The following is an 18,266-nucleotide window of genomic DNA, read 5'->3' as shown; positions in this document are numbered from 1 at the left end:
ATATTTGCAAACTGCACTGACACAAAAAGGGTATTAATCATAATTTTCACAATTTCAGTGTTAGTTTGGAAATACCATTAAAAATATATAAAAAAACAGGAAAATCTCATTAAATGCACTGCCACTTTAAGGTAAGATTTGAACGGAGAAAGCTGATCCGAGAGCAGTGCTGCTTTCTTTCGATCGTATCAGTATCGACACATGCTCCAGCAACGTACTTAGCGAACGTTATCTCTGCGGGGTGATTTGGGAAATGCATGTTACATCTTCAGACATTGTAGGAATGATGCATCGTTAAAACACTTGTAAGCCTAAGTTCCACCTCTATCAGGAAACCGGGCACAGGGAATTAACAAAAGACAGCTGTACCTATGTTATAGAATTGTATAACTGTACTGAATAGGTCAAGGAGTGTCCATTTCACCATAATACGTAGGCCTAACAGATGTTATAAATAAAATGTGGCCCTATATGTTACTCTGTAAAAACAAATACAGTTTTTTCCCCCCACACAAGTGGCTTCCATAGAAACTGCCTCCAATAGAATTCGGTGAAATGCATTTGTCAGTGGCAGCAACCTTACTACCAAAAGCATGGCCTGTCATATATCATTCCGAAAGCCCTGTACTGTGGCAAGTGGCGACAAAATAGTAAGGTGTGTGACATGTCTCTCACCCAAACTCCGTCCTGCACCCCAAGCACCTCCTTGGCCAGAGCTGCCCGGGTGGTGATTGGTGGCATAGCCCTGCAGAGGGTGAGGAGTGCCGTAGGCTTGTCGATGGAGAAGCTCCGACTCAGGGTGTGATGATCTGGAGCTCCCATAGACGAGACTGGGGAAGAGGAGAAGAGGTAATTAACTTAACCGTTCAAGTCCATTTTCATATGAAAATTTTCCAACGGGTAACCTTTAGGGAGAGGCTGTGAAATTGAAATGTATTCAACGACTATGTAAATACTAAGTGGATTGTTTGTCATGACAAAGTACAACACTCTGTTTAGAAAACCTTGCAATCGTATTAAAAGTTATTCAGATACATCAGTCAACTTAGAGTGCATCTCCATCCTAATAAAAATGAATATGGCATAATTACTTTAGGTCACCATTCTTGGCATTGTAAAAAATGTGGCTATGGATTATACAAAATCAGTAAGAAGATAATCAATTAGCTTTATCAACAAAATCAAAAAGATCTTAAAGCCTGTTGTAGACTTCTTTATTCACAATTCCTATCTTTGATATTTGACCAACTCTACTTTATGCCTGTACCCCCTCCTAGGGATGTTATAATTATTATTATGACGCATAATACCTCATTTTAAGTGTGGGCTTAACAAGCACATTTCAAGAATTAAAGTAGATCGATAGAATGGCGCATTCTTGTTAAAACATCCAGCCTATAAGCTAGAACAAACATAAAAATATAAAAAACGCAACATGCCACAATTTCAAATATTTACTGTGTTACTATTCACAGAAGGAAATCAGTCAGTTGAAATAAATTCATTAGGCCGTAATCTATGGATTTCACATGACTGGGAATACAGATATGCATCTGTTGGTCAAAGATGCCTTTAAGAAAAAGGTAGGCACATGGATCATTAAACCAGTCAGTATCTGGTGTTACCACCATTTGCCTTCGCATAGAGTTGATCAGGCTGTTGATTTGTATTTGTTATGGATGCCCATTAGCTGCTGCCAAGGCAACAGGTCATGACATGACATGTCTGGTGACAATGCAAGCCATGGAAGAATTGGTCATTTTCAGCTTACAGAAATTGTATATAGATCCTTGCGAAATAGGGCTGTGCATTGTCATGCTGAAACATGAGGTGATGAATGGCACGTCACTGTCACTCTGTGCATTCAAATCAAATTTTTTTGGACCCATACACATATTTAGCAGATGTTATTGCGGGTGTTGTTCCAAGCTCCAACAGTGCAGTAATATCTAATACACACAAATCTTAAAGTGAAAGAATGGAATTAAGAAATATTAGAACAAGCAATATTGGAGTCTGGTGTATAAATTGTACACTATATATTAACACAAACGTATGTGGACACCCCTTCAAATTAGAGGATTTGGCTATTTCAGCACACCCGTTGCTGTCAGGTGTATACAATCGAGCACACTGCCATGCAATGGCTTTACTGAAGAGATCAGTGACTTTCCTATGATGGCACCATCATAGGATGGCACCTTTCCAACAAGTCAGTTGGTCAAATTTCCACCCTGCTAGTGCTGCCCCGGTCAACTGTAAGTGCTGTTATTGTCAAGTGGAAATGTCTAGGAGCAACAACGGCTCAGCCGCGAAGTGGTAGGCACACACAAGCTCACAGAATGGGACCACAGAGTGCTGATGCGTGTAGCACCTAAAAATTGTCTCTCCTTGATTGCAACACTCACTACCGAGTTCAAAACCGCCTCTGGAAGCAACGTCAACACAACGGTTTGTCGGGAGCTTCATGAAATGGGTTTCCATAGCCGAGCAGCTGCACACAAGCTTAAGATCACCATGCGCAATGCCAAGCGTCGGCTGGAGTGGTGTAAAGCTCGCTGTCGTTGAACTCTGCAACAGTGGAAACGCCTTCTCTGGAGTGATGAATCACACTTCACTATCTGGCAGTCTGACTGACGAATCTGGGTTTGGTAGATGCCAGGAGAACGTTACCTTCCCCAATGCATAGTACCAACTGTAAAGTTTGGTGGAGGAGGAATAATGGTCTGGCGCTGTTTTTCATGATTCAGGCTAGGCCCCTTAGTTCCAGTGAAGGGAAATATTAACACTACATCATACAATGACAATTCTGTGCTTCCAACTTTGTGGCAAGAGTTGGGAGAAGGCCCTTTCCTGTTTCAGCACGATAATGCCCCTGTTCACAAAGCGAGGTCTATACAGAAATGATTGGCAGGGATCGGCGTGGAAGATCTTGACTAGCCTGCACAGAGCCCTGACATCTACCCCATCAAACACCTTTGGGATGAATTGTTACACCGACTGCGAGCCAGGCCTAAGTCGCCTAACATCAGTGGCCGACCTCACTAATGCTCATGGCTGAATGGAAGCAAGTCCCTTCAGCAATGATCCAACATCTAGTGGAGAGTCTTCCAAAAATAGTGGAGGCTGTTATGGAAGCAAAGGGGGGACCAACTGCATATTAATTAGGGATACACAATATATCTGTGAACATATCGTAATCAGCCGATATTAGCTAAAAATACCAACATCGTTATCGGCCCGATGTCTAGTTTAATGCCTACGTGCAAAACCAATGTCAAAGCTGACGTGCATACATATAAACGCAGGTACATGACGTAAATGACACCCACTATCGTTAAAAAGTTTGGGGTCACTCAAAAAGGTCCTTGTTTTCCATGAAAACATACATAAAAGTATTGGCAAAATCAATAGGAAAGAGTCAAGACGTTCGACAAGTTTAGAATGATTTTTAACTGAAATAAGTGTCCTTCAAACTTTTCTTTCATCAAAGTATCCTCCATTTGCAGCAATTACAGCCTTGCAGACCTATGACATTCTAGTTGTCAATTTGTTGAGGTAATCTGAAGAGATTTCACCCCATGCTTCCTGAAGCACCTCCCACAAGTTGGATTGGCTTGATGTGCACTTCTTACCATACGGTCAAGCTGCTCCCACAACAGCTCAATAGGGTTGAGATTCGGTGACTGTGCTGGCCACTCCATTATAGACAGAATACCAGCTGACTGCTTCTTCCCTGAAGAGTTGCTGCATAGTTTGGAGCTGTGATTTGGGTCATTGTCCTGTTGTAGGAGGAAATTGGCTGCAATTAAGCGCCGTCCACAGGGTATGGCATGGTGTTGCATAATGGAGTGATAGCCTCCCTTCTTCAAGATCCCTTCTACCATGTACAAATCTTCCACTTTACCACCACCAAAGCACCCCCAGACCATTACATTGCCTCCACCATGCATGACAGATGGCGTCAAGCACTCCTCCAGCATCTTTTAATTTGTTCTGCGTCTCACGAATGTTCTTCTTTGTGATCCGAACACGTCAAACTTAAATTTGTCTTTCCATAACACTTTTTTCCCCCATCTTCCTCTGTCCAGTGTCTGTGTTATTTTACCCATCTTAATCTTTTCTTTTTATTGGCCTGTCTGAGATATGGCTTTTTCTTTGCAACTCTACCTAGAAGGCCAGCATCCTGGAGTCACCTCTTCACTGCTGACGTTGAGACGGGTTTTGCGGGTACTATTTAATGAAGCTGCCTGTTGAGGACTTGTGAGGAGTCTGTTTCTCAAACTACACACTCGAATGTACTTGTCCTCTTGCTCAGTTATGCACCGGGGCCTCCCACTCCTCTTTCTATTCTGGTTTGAGACAGTTTGCGCTGTTCTGTGAAGGGAGTAGTACACAGCATTGTACAAGATCTTCAGTTTCTTTACAATTTCTCACATGGGATAGCCTTAATTTCTCAGAACAAGAATAGACTGACGAGTTTCAGAAGAAAGGTCTTTGTTTCTGGCCATTTTGAGCCTGTTATCGAACCCACAAATGCTGATGCTCCATATACTCAACTAGTCGAAAGAAGGCCGAAAGTATTGCTTCTTTAATCAGAACAACAGTTTTCAGCTGTGCTAACATAATTGCAAAAGGGTTTCTAATGATCAATTATCCTTTTAAAATTATAAACTTGGATTAGCTAACACAATGTGCCATTGAAACACAGGAGTGATGGTTACTGATAATGGGCCTCTGTACGACTGTATATATCCTACAATTTTTTTTTATTATAGCTTCATTAGTAATTTACAACATTAACAATGTCTACACTGTATTTCTGATCAATTTGATGTTATTTCAAATGGACAAAACAAGGAAATTGACCCCAAACTTTTGAATGGTAGTGTAGGTACATGACGTAATTACGCCATGTAAAATTGAGCTGCAGATGTCATTTAGCTGTTTTTGGGGAAGAACAATGTTTGCATCCATGAGCTAGCTAGCTTTTTTTTATGACCAGCACTGTAGGTGCGTGAGACAACCTTACCAGCGTCATAGCATACGTATCGATGAATCGTTGTGACATATTAAATACGAGTGATGGTGTAATCAATGTGTAATAACTACGTTAAAAAAAACGTATGAACAGGCTCAACATTTATAATGAGTATTTCTGTGAATAGATGTGGCTCTCTGCAAAATCACAGCATGTTTTTGAACTACTGAACATAACACACCAATGTAAAATTAGATTTTTGGATACAAATATGCACTTTATCGAACAAAACATACATGTATTATGTAACATGAAGTCCTATGAGTGTCATCTGATGAAGATCATCAAAGGTTAGTGATTAATTGTATCTATATTTCTGCTTTTTGTGACTCCTCTCTTTGGCTGGAAAAATGGCTGGGTTTTTCTGTGACTTGGTGGTGACCCAACAATCGTTTGTGGAGCTTTTGCTCTTTAAAATGGTGCCTAATACTTGTATGTTTGATAAATTTGATTTTTTTGAGATTTCTGTTGATTTGTATTTGGCGCCCTGCAATTTCATTGGCTGTTGGCGAGGGAGTTCCGCTAGCTGAACGGGGTTAAAAACCTTTGACAGCGATTACAACCTCGAGTCTTCTTGGGTATGACGCTACAAGCTTTGCACACCTGTATTTTGGGGAGTTTCTCCCATTCTTCTTTGCAGATCCTCAAACTCAGTCAGGTTGGATGGGGAGTGTCACTGCACAGCTATTTTGAGGTCTCACAAGAGATGTTCGATCGGGTTCAATTACAGGCTATAGCTGGGCCACTCAAAGACATTCAGAGACTTGTCCCGAAGCCACTCCGGTGTTGTCTTGGCTGTGTGCTTAGGGTCGTTGTCCTGTTGGGAGGTGAACCTTCGCCCCAGTCTGAGGTCCTGAGCAGATGTTTATCGAGTATCTCTCTGTACTTTGCACCGTTAATCTTTCCCTCAATCCTGACTGGTCTCCCAGTCCCTGCCACTGAAAAACATCCCAACAGCATGATGCTGCCACCACCATGGTCATGTCGTGGCCTCTTCCTCGGTGCACACTGTCGCTGTGTCCGTTTCCATCTTGTCCAGTTGTGCATGTAACATTTCACATAAACCCATTTTCTTGTCTGCATCGAAGTAGCGGTCCTTGTACATAGCATCGAGCATGGTGGCGACACAAAGAGAGAATGCCACCGAATCGCTTGTTCACAGTCTGTGTGGGCAGTTTTGTTGCCGGGGCAAACTGTTGTCAAGGGCAACTGTTTCATTTGCCAATGTGGGTCAGTAAAAACATCCACCTCGTTGGGAAAAGGGGCCAGCTTCACTCCATAGAAACTAGTCAGCACTAACATCGCTAGTGAGAGGAACCAATTAAGTCCCTGACTAGCAACAGAGATGTATTGGCTGTCTAGATGTGTAAGGAGTTGACTGCACCTAGGAGGAGGGTATAAATATATGTGCTTGTGTAAAACTGTCTTTGTAGCTGTATGACCCAGTGGGTGAATAAACTTGGTTTGAGCTTTTTCTAGTTGTCCCTGAGTTTTTACTCATTTTGTTCAGAACAGCTCTAATATGCATGCATATGGGTGTTTTGAATTAACCTTCACCTTAGAAAGTGCTGTCCATTTCTTGTGTTAGGCTTTGAAACAACATCCATAACGACCATGTTTTCCACTCAGTTGCAACCTGTTGTTTAACTTCTTTCTTTAAATTGATCAATCACAGTGAGGTGAGTTTTAAAAACACATACTGTTTTGATGATAAGTGTTTGATGTGATGTTTAATTGCATTTGCATTGATGTCAGACTGGTAAGAAAGACAATAGAGGCCTGAGTACCAGGCGAGTTGGGTGCTACTAATGTTTGTCCAGAGTGCATAAGAGGAGACTACCATGACTCAGCGGTCATGTAGAATTTTACTGCAGTCATGACTGCCGGTAATATGGTCAACGCAACAGACCTCGTGATGACTATCAACTTTTCTGATCAATTTGATGTCCTTTTAAATGGACAACGTTTTTTGCTTTTCTTTAAAAAACAAGGACATTTCTAATTGGCCCCAAACTTTTGAACGGTAGTGTATATGGATGATTTATAAAATCAGGCACATTTAACAGTTAGGCTATTGATTATAGACCTAATTAAATTGTGGTTTCCTCTCTTCTCACTTTTCTTAGAAAATTAAGCAAAGGGCTGTTTTCTCATTGCCTAACTCTGCTGCTGCCACCTCCACCACATTGTTCTCAACACCAACATGCTGGTTAACTTTGCTATTATGCACATAGTAACATGGTCTAGAAAAAGGCACCAATACAACAGTGCATTGATGTGTTTCAGAACTGCGACCACTATCCAACTGGAGAAAGCGCATTTGTTATAAAATAATATTTGTATTTGTGTTGCTCCCTTGTTCTTACATAATATAACCATATACAATTTCAGTAGGACATGTCTTAAACTGATGGACTGTGCCATCCCCAAGGTCTCCACAATGGATTTGTCCACTTAGACAGGCACAGACAGGCACAGACCAGACAGATGTCTTGTACAGGTGTCTTTTTTGCTACTGCTCGACTAAAGAAATCTATATATATATTTTTTTAACCTTTATTTAACTAGGCAAGTCAGTTAAGAACAAATTCTTATTTTCAATGACGGCCTAGGAACAGTGGGTTAACTGCCTGTTCAGGGGCAGAATGACAGATTTGTACCTTGTCAGCTCGGGGATTTGAACGTGCAACCTTTCGGCTGCTAGTCCAACGCTCTAACGACTAGGCTACACTGCCGACCAACAACCTATCGACCAAACAATTGACCAGTCCACTAAATGGGGTCAGCCCTAGTCATTAGGTAGCCTAGCTAGCAATCCAAATCATAGTAGAGATCCCTATGGATTATTATAATTTTTGGGTAATTTTTATTTAGGATCCCCATTAGATAACGCTGTAACGCTAGCTAATCTTCCTGGGGTCCAACACCAAATAACAAGACATTACAAACAACCACAAATCAAGTCTTCACAAACATTCAACAAGTAGACAGTACAGACAATTAAAATACCTGACAGGAAACACATTTAACATTCAGTTGATGCTTTGTCCTTTTCCTGTCCAGTCATATGGTCTATCAGATTGATGGCAATATGCTGAAAACACTGATAAGAGAAATGTAAATAAAAATTTAACTAACGTATTTTGGTCACTAGCAAGACTGGGTGTAATGCATTGTAATTTACTTAACCACAATAACCTAAAGTTGTGGTGTTATTTAAGGAGTCAATGTGTTGACTCTCATTATCACACTTCATAGCATAAGAGTTGCCAACATTCGACCACTGGCACCTCGTGCTGTGACTCCCTAAAAGCAAGCTACGACCAGAAGTGACTTTTCATAGCAGATTAGAAAAGCATTTTCGCTAACCTTAACCTTTCCTAATTCTCCTAAAGTTAGCGAAAATGCTTTTCTAATCTGCTATGAAAATGTCACTTCCGGTCATAACTGTGTCGAAGTGGTGTGTTTTTAGGTAATCTCCCTAATGGTAATTACTTGCCACTCAAAAATTTTAATTGTACACTTTTGATACTTCACGGGCTGAGTGATCTCTCTTACTATGCGAAACATGGTATCATGCAATGTCACAGGAGAAAACTGGTTAGATACAAATTGGGCATCAAGCTATTCAAAATAAACGTCCCACACAAGTTATATATTTTTTTACACATTGCGCACGTACAGGACTTTTATTTTGACATGAGGTAATCGGAAGTGACCCTACAACAGATCCACGTTTGGAATGTCTGTTTAATAATACGATCAGAGATATTTTATCAGATTTCCCCGTCATAATGACCAAATTCCCTGCCCACCGGCACAGTAAATTGAAATGGAATTGTATTACATTTCTGCCTTCCCGTGGACTGTTTGGTGCAACCCAATATAATTGAAAGCAACGCTAGTGTATGTAAATACACCTGCGTTGCTAAGAGCAGCTAGTTCCAACCCATCCCATTTTGCTCCCATTCCCTCCCTGTCTGTATACCTAAAACCACGCATCTTGTCTGTCAATCGCATTGTTAAGAGTTCTACTTGCTAGTCTTTCCACCCCACTTGTTCCATTCCCTGCTGTTTATAATAGTAACAACATCGCGATGCTGCCAATAAGCAGGATACATTTCGACGTCAATGTACCAAATTAACGCCCAATCGATTACAAAAAAAACAACGATAATGTAATATATTAGCTAGTGTGTAAACATTATATGGACTAAATCAGTGGCTTACCTTGCTTTCGCGGATCTTTCGTAACTCCATCCTGCGCCCAAATCACCGAACCCTGTTCCCGGGTAATTTCTATCCATTTTGAATTTACGAGGTGTGTGACAAGGACGAAAGCAATTATGACAGAAGTGGGGTATCCGTCTTCCCGTGATCGACTTTAGACTATTTCCCCCCTTGTCATAAACAAGTCATTGGCCATGGAAAACAGCATATTGAAAGAGAAATGAAGGGGAGAAGAAATCTGGATGAAAAAAGGGGGGTCTGGGGGTGTACTCTAACCACCTCAAATCAGTCTGTCCTTTCCTACACTTTCTCCAAATATCATTTCCACAATTGCCAATTTGCAACGAAGTTATGCATGATCATGATAACACTTTTGTATTTGTCAATCATCGATAAGTTGCAGAGAAACATTTGATCAAACGCGTCCTTTCCTGCCGTGTCTCAACCCCTTTATTTTATCTACTGAACATATTCCGAGATTTATAAAATTACCATCGATATCACACGATTGTTGCAAAATGTATCAAACGATAAGAGATCATATTATCGTGAATTTTTTTAGCATGCAAAATACCTTCCCACCCTAAAATTGTTGTGGGCTACATTAGCAGATGCTAGCTAGCCCTGTCGACGCATCTAAATAAAACGGAATTACTATTTATAAAGCCTGCTATGCTGCCTTCTCTTTTTACATTAGAAAATAGTGATAACGACGATATCGCGAGGTCTGGAAACCATAATCTAAATTCCGAAAATCAATGAAGACGGTAGAAGTAGGCCTCTTTTTTAAAATATTTTTTTGTTATTTTCCTATGAAGACGCCATGTTTGAAGGCGGCTGGCTCGCTCTCTTTTCTCCCTCCCCTCACTCACATCTCTCAAGCACACGCGCAATCTGTTTTTTTTCTGTCCTCCATTCACCGGTTCTGTTTCGGCCTAGCAAACCATATTGTTTCTGTTTTGTTCGTTACAAATGAACATATCATAATAAACAAAAAACAAACCTCATAGATTTAAAATTGATTACTTGCCATTCAAACTCTACAATTTAATATGTGTATAGTCTAAAAATCCAGATACCTATTCACCCAGACTGTTGGGCAGATATTGTTCAAAACCTTTGTTTTGTAGGTGAACAATAATGTTATTACTCAAACTTTAAGTCATTTTTTTACCAGGCCTCATCGGTGTTGTACTTACAGTTTTTATTTGATTTATTTTACCTTTATTTAACTAGGCAAGTCAGTTAAGAACAAATTCTTATTTTCAATGACAGCCTAAGAACAGTGGGTCAACTGCCTTGTTCTCAGGGGCAGAATGACAGATTTTTACCTTGTCAGCTAAATGTTATGTCCAATTCCTCTACTAACCCTGTGAAAATAGATACTTATTTAATTAATTGAATAGCCTACATGTCAGATAGCCCTGGAAATCAAATGTATATATATATTTTTACAATTTTAATATTGTACAACAGCTTCCCTGCATTTTGACATGAGACCAGCAGATGGTACTCTAAATTTGTTGGAACCCTATGGTTGGAACAATAGGAGACATAGGGTGCGTTCATAAATTCACTCTGGCTATCTACTCCGATTTCAGAGCACTCTCGCCAGACCACAGTAGAACTGCTGAATTTACGAATGCTCAACACCAGTTGAATATGGCCGGTGTCAGTAAACGTTGGCAAAATGCGTAATTATATTGTTGCCAATAGCAGAGTTACAGTCACCAACGCTCTGGATAACACTAAAACAGCCTAATCAGCTCTACTTGGCAGGGTGAGTAAAATGTTCAGAGTGAGGTGGACTCTTATTTGTATCTGAAAGTAAGCTAGCCAATTAGCTTGGGTGCTTGACTGTCGTTGTGAGGTCAGAACGCTCGAATCAACTCTACTTTCTGCAAGAGCGTCGCGTGTGCGCGCTGAACGCGAAACGCTCTGAATTTACGAAACGATAATCTGACAACACTGAATTTACGAACTCCCAGAGCGCACTCTGGCACTCCAGATTTAATTTACAAACACACTCATAAATGCCATGGGATATAGGACCACTGATTCCATGACACGAAAGCCCTAACAAATTTAGTAGTTGTCCATAAAGCGGCTCCGCCTAATCCTTTCTTTGGATTAGTGGATATATCTAATTATTGTCATATTTTTTTATATCGATAAGGGTTGTTGACATCAACTGTCGGTATTCAATGGAGAGTGACGCTATGCTACTTGCTTCATTACATGAATATGCATAGCCATCTCGAGACAATGTTGATATAGTGTTTTTTCTCAAAGTTGCCGAGATGTCACGTGGCCTACTTATATCAGCATACTCGTAACAACTCTAGCATTACGAAACTTCTATTCGATCAAATAAACCTCACTCAGAAAATTAGCCATATGTTTTTTGGGGGCCAAATTCAACACTCATTGACCTCCATACAAAAACTCCTTGCTTGGTGGGCAAAACAAAGAAAAACCGCCACCTGCTGGAGGGAGACATATTTTCCATCGAGTTGGGCCCCTCTTCCACTCTGATAATACCAAATAGTAAATACATGTTATAGGTAGGAAATAAATAGCTACATTTCATTTTTGAATGTCTGTCCCACCCAACATGTTAAAATATAAGTTCCAAGAATACAGACACTGCTTTGGCTTTACCCTTTCCATTTCTGAAAGTAGTGCCCTTATGAAAAATACCTCAAAGCGGAAGCATTTTGGGTACACGAGCAAGAGGGAGTGGACGCACATTGTGGTTATGGAGCACAACAAGATTGTGTGACATAAGCTAGCAAGGGATAATGAAATCAAGACTACAACAGTGATGACACAATCAACTCATTATTCTCTCTGTGAATTCTCAAAACTAAATACAAAAGACATGTCTACAAAAATACCCTGCAAAGGGCTACTATTGACAAGAATTATCTGTCAAAGTCAATGGATTGGGGAGCTTCACAGACAGTACTTTGAGATGAGGAAGAGGGTTTTGGTAGTGCAGGGTTGTGCTTAGACAGTACATGTATTGTGTATCAGAGCGATTGAGAAGTGCCATTTCTTAAATCTCCCATTCACAGCAATTCATACTGTGTAAGAACTGCTCCCCTAAGACTTTTCACAACTTCTTGAGCCCCCCAGCCCGTTTGGGGTCACTTAAAAATGTCCTTGTTTTTGAAAGAAAAACACTTTTCTTTTTACCATTAATAACATCCAATTGATTAGAAAGACATTGTTCATGTTGTAAATTACTATTAGCTGGAAACGGCTTATTTTCTATGGATGACATACATAGGCGTACAGAGGCCCATTATCAGCAACTATCATTCCTGTGTTCCAATGCCACATTGTGTTAGCTAATCCAAGTTTATCATTTTAATTAGCACTGCTGGAATTTTGTGCTTACCCTGGCCATTTTGAGCCTGTAATTGAACCCACAAATTCTTATGCTCCAGATACTCAACTAGTCTAAAGAAGGCCAGTTTTATTGCTTCTTTAATCAGAACAGTTTTCAGCTGTGCTAACATAATTACAAAAGGGTTTTCTAATGATCAATTAGGCTTTTAAAATTATAAACTTGGATTAGCTAACACAACATGCCATTGGAACACAGGAGTGATGGTTGCTGATAATGGGCATTTGTACCTTTGTACACCTGTGTAGATAATCAATTTTTTTTCAAATCTGTCTGGGGCAGTTCGTCATTGTAAAATTAGTTCTTAACTGACTTGCCTAGTTAAATAAAGGTTAACAAAAAAAAAAGATCTGGGGAAGGTTACCAAACAAATTCTGCAGCATTGAAGGTCCCAACAACACACTGGCCATCATTCTTCAATGGAAGAAGTTTGGAACCCCCAAGACTCTTCCTAGAGCTGGCCGCCCAGCCAAACTGAGCAATCGGGGGAGAAAGGCCTTGGTCAGGGAGGTGACCAAGAACCCGATGGTCACTCTGACTGAGTTCCAGAGTTCCTCTGTGGAGATGGGAGAACCTTCCAGAAGGACAACCATCCCTGCAGCACTCCACCGGCCTTTATTGTAGAGTGGCCTGATCGAATCCACTGCTCAGTGAAAGGCACATGACAGCCCGCTTGGAGTTTGCCAAAAGGCACCTAAAAGTCTCTCAGACCATGAGAAAAAAAGATCCTCTGGTCTGATGAAACCAAGAATGAAGTCTTTGACCTGAATGCCAAGTGTCACACCTGGAAGAAACCTGGCACCATTCCTACGATGAAGCATGGTGGTGGCAGCATCTTGCTGTGGGAATGTTTTTCAGCGGCAGGAACTGGGAGACTAGTCAGGATCAAAGGAAAGATGAACGGAGCAAAGTACAAAGAGATCCTTTATGAAAACTTGGTCCAAAGTGCTTAGGACTTCAGACTGGGGCAAAGGTTCACCTTCCAACATGACAACGAACCTAAGCACACAGCCATGACAACGCAGGAGTGGCTTCGGGACAATGAATGTTCTTGAGTGGCCCAGCCAGAGCCCAGACTTTAACCCGATCTAAAATCTCTGGAGACTTGAAAATAACTGTGTAGCGACGCTCCCCATCCAACCTGTCAGAGCTTGAAAGGATCTGCAGAGAAGAATGGGAGAAACTCCCCAAATACAGGTGTGCCAAGCTTGTAGCGTCATATTCAAGGCTGTAATCACTGCCAGAGGTGCTTCAACAAAGTACTGAGTAGAGTCTGAATTCTTATGCAAATGTAATATTTTCAGTTTTTATTTTGAATACATTTGCTAAAATTTCCTAAAACCTGTTTTTTTCTTTGTCTTTATTGGGTAGTGTGTAGATTGGAGGGGGGATTTACTCCATTTTAGAATAAGGCTGTAACGCAAAAGTCAAGGGGTATGAATACTTTCTGAATGCACTGTATATCAATCTTAAATGTCTCTGCCTTGAGGGATTCACAGAATATATTTATAATATTATATTTATATTTATTTACAGGGCTCTGTAGCATCTGTAGCATCAAACAGATGCTAGACATTCAGATATCCAAATAATGTTAATTTGTCAATCTAAAATACAGGGGTGTTTACACTATTTAATGCTAGTTCAAGACAACTGGGTGTTCAACAAACATGTGATGGTAAAAGTAACACACAGAAAAATATAGCATGAACAGTGTAGTAAAGTTCAGTGTGTATGAGGTGTACACCCAAGTGTAGAGTACTGTAGCTACAGATTGTTACACCAGATGTGATTTACCCAAAGATTTTAGCTGACATCTTGTCTATTTCAAGTCTTCTCTCATTGATCAAGACAGGTGGGTTTCCACCCCAAAGTGCTGCATGTCATGATGATAGAGAACTGTCTCCATCCGTGAGAGAAGACTTGAAATAGACAACATGGCGGCACACATATTGTTGAATTACTTCATGATGCAAAAACTGTTATTTTAATAATGGAGCATTTTCTAAATTTAAAAAATGACCCTTGCAACTGGACACAGACATTTTGAGACTCGCTAAGGTTGGTCCAATTCTCTGCGCTACACCAAAAACATGATCTATTTTGTAACTCCCAATAATGGATACCAAAAATCTTTGGTTAAATCACATTATCTGGGGTAACAACTTGTACTGTAGTTAAGAGAACTGGTGGTCATGATTAAAATGCCACTCACAAAGAAACATATACTATGGTCAGTGTACTAATGTTCAGGGAATACTTGTAAAGTTGTGGGAGGAGTGTTGTCATGATCAAACTGCCATTCAGCTCAGGAGTCACCTAATAAATTAGTCTATTGTACAGTTTGAACGATAGTTGAACTGTTCCAGCATAACATCAACATTAGGGTAGACTAGTTTACATGCATACATAGGCACAGATATTACATTTACAAGCTAACTTGCCAGCAAAATCAAGTAATACATCACTCATGTGTAACGTTTCCTGGTAAACCTAGCTTAGGTGGCTGGTTATAGCTTGCTGTTTAGTAGCCATATCTATGACTAAAAAGAGAATGGGTTTTACAATCGAGAAACAGAAGATCTCAAATTCTAAAAACGATTTTATTTTTAGTCATAGATATGGCTACCGGGCGGTAGTTGTTTAGCCAACTTAGTTCGCTAGATAAGTTAGCAAACATAACAATTATTCGATTTCCCTACACATTGTAACACATTAGTATGTTAGAAATATATGTTTCAGTAGATATACTAAAGTCAGCTAGCTAGGTGGCTTGCAGGAAAAATAGATAACTTAACCAAGCACCGTATTAGTTATCTGCCCTCTTGGTAGACTGGACACGTCACATTTTTAACAACGCTTTTTTCTGATTAAAAACTAGTTCATTGCATCCGCCGTGTAGCCCAGTTTCATAACGTTACCATGTACCCCTGCTGTTGCCGTAGTTTTGAAGTAATAGCGGAAAATGTCCTTATTTTCAACCCAGTCTCTCATTATTAAGTATATACAAATAAGCACAATGTTTTTATGTACTAATAGCACAAACGTATGGCGAATCATACTCAATAACGCCAGATACGATACATCTGATGCCGCGCCCTGAGTTTGCTATTAGTACAAATAAACACAACTGCTTATTTAGTTGAAGCTAGCGAGCTATTTTACAGTGAGAATGAGGTACGTTATTGGACAAGAAATGACACATAATCTAGTATTTTCTGTATTTCGGCCATCATAATTCTAATGTATTGTATTTTAATCAGTTACGTATATTGGCTAATCTTGTAGACAGGAAGTGATTTTTCGCTCTGGCCAACAGTATTATCACAGATAGAACAATGAGACAGATATTTCACTGTATGTATAAATATGAAGCAGCCTCTTGGTGTTTTCTCTCACTACCAAATATGGTAGTAAGAGGAAGCCCACTGGGGGGCAGTGGGAGAAAATGGAACGAGATGGATGATTCTGTAAATGGTCTCAGCGATGAAACATTTGATCTCAATACAGTTGTTTTATGTTCCCAAAACTAGAATATGTTATGAACAGAGTGGACTAAGTTTTGTAGACTTTAGCCTTTGTCAAAGTTGTTTTAAATCGCGTTGTTTAGGAGTGCAAAGTCGAATTGAGTTATTGCAGGCTCGTATTTCACAGAGAAGGCGTTCCCTTACGGAAATATGAATATGTATGCTGAAACGAACCAATAGGATCTCGCTAGCTCAGGCTTGGCTTTGCCCTCCCAGCTTGCTTGTTCTGCACAATATGTTCCCATTGGAAACGACAGGCTGTGGTCTAATAGGCTGCCCACGCCGCTCGCATGCACGAGCATTGCAAAATATTTAGAAATCTATGTTATTCAATTATTGCACCCACACTGCTCGTGTGCACCAACAAGCATCTGTGTAGCCAAGGGCTAAAATAGAAGTCATTCCTATTTCTGACGCAGATCGCACTGCAAGTCCTGCCTCTCCCATCTCCTCATTGGTTTATAGAAGCAGGTACCCATGTGCCATCTCCTCATTGGTTATACCCACGTGGGTGATTGACAGACGAACTGTTGCCGGTTGTCGTGGTAATACTATGAAAGTTTAGATGCCAATCACCATATAAGTTCAACGATGAAAAAGCCTGGAAGGAGGAGAGATGACTAGAAATTACTTAGTTGACCGTTTTTATGTGTGGATTAATTGTTGGAGTAGAGGACCGTTGGGCCAGCCAACTAGAGCATACAGGTCGCAGTGGTGGGTGGTATAAGGTGCTTTAGTAACAAAACGGATGGCATTGCGATAAACTGCATCCAGTTTGCTGAGTAGAGTATTGGAAGCTATTTTGTAGATGACATCGCCAAAGTCGAGGATCGGTAGGATAGTCAGTTTTACTAGGGTAAGTTTGGCGGCGTGAGTGAAGGAGGCTTTGTTGCGAAATAGAAAGCCGACTCTAGATTTGATTTTAGATTGGAGATGTTTGATATGAGTCTGGAAGGAGAGTTTACAGTCTAGCCAGACATCTAGGTACTTATAGATGTCCACATATTCTAGGTCGGAACCATCCAGGGTGGTGATGCTAGTCGGGCGTGCGGGTGCAGGCAGCGAAGGGTTGAAAAGCATGCATTTGGTTTTACTAGCGTTTAAGAACAGTTGGAGGCCACGGAAGGAGTGTTGTATGGCATTGAAGCTCATTTGGAGGTTAGATAGCACAGTGTCCAAGGAAGGGCCAGAAGTATACAGAATCGTGTTGTCTGCGTAGAGGTGGATCAGGGCATTGCCGGCAGCAAGAGCAACATCATTGATATATGCAGAAATGCAACATTCATAAATTAGGTGCATTACCGCCACTGACCTCGTTCCTCTTTCAGTCACCCATGTGGGTATAACCAATGAGGAGATGACACGTTGGTACCTACTTCTATAAACCAATGAGGAGATGGAGGCAGGACTTGCAGCGTGATCTGCGTCACAAATAGAACTGACTTCTATTTTAGCCCTTGGCAACGCAGATGCTTGTTGGCACGCACGAGCAGTGTGGATGCAATAATTGAATAATATAGATTTCTAAATGTATTTTGCAACGCTCGCGCACGCGACATGAGCGGTGTAGTCAGCCTGTAACTTGGTTTAGTTATATTAAACATGGAAATACTTTTTAGTGAATTATTGAAGTATTTATTTAATGATTTAAAAGTGTCTGGCAGTGAGTGACGGACTGTCAATGAAAAAGTGAAAGCATATCAAGCCCATTTAGCGAGATGTGGTGGTTGGAAGAGCGCACTTGTTTGAAATGGAAAAGCATCGCGGCAGCCTTTGATAAAGAAGAACAGCAAGAGGAAGCAGCTGCTTTATAAGTTCGATGCACTTTTGAGAGCTATATCCCGAGGGGTTCATGCTTATTGTACGGATATTGTGACAGGACAGCAGGTTAAATGGCGTCCCTTGAGAAGAGGCAAGAACAAGATGTATGTCAGGAGAAGTGCAGTATTTTCATAAGGAGAAGCATACTTGGAATACGGAGGAGGAATGTAGGGAAAAGGAGAGGCAGAGGAGGTATAAGAGATAGAGGGAGGAAGAAGGTGAGCTTGAGTCGGTT

The 18,266-nt window shown here is 40.6% G+C and overlaps 1 protein-coding gene across 1 annotated transcript in view; it reads right to left on the bottom strand.

The window, feature by feature from the left end:
• Window positions 1–10,128, bottom strand: part of LOC115106746 (proline-rich protein 12-like) — a 49,371-nt gene extending 39,243 nt beyond the window's left edge. Inside the window, 2 exon segments of the mRNA XM_029629775.2 lie at window positions 676–830; window positions 9,272–10,128. Coding sequence (XP_029485635.2) covers window positions 676–830; window positions 9,272–9,348 — 232 coding nt within the window. The 5' untranslated portion in view covers window positions 9,349–10,128.
• Window positions 10,129–18,266: the final 8,138 nt, after the last annotated feature.

The sequence above is a fragment of the Oncorhynchus nerka genome, linkage group LG23, assembly GCF_034236695.1.
Source record: "Oncorhynchus nerka isolate Pitt River linkage group LG23, Oner_Uvic_2.0, whole genome shotgun sequence".
Lineage (NCBI taxonomy): Eukaryota > Metazoa > Chordata > Actinopteri > Salmoniformes > Salmonidae > Oncorhynchus > Oncorhynchus nerka.
The sequence above is the reverse complement of the archived record's forward strand: the minus strand, read 5'-3'. Positions and strand labels throughout refer to the sequence as shown.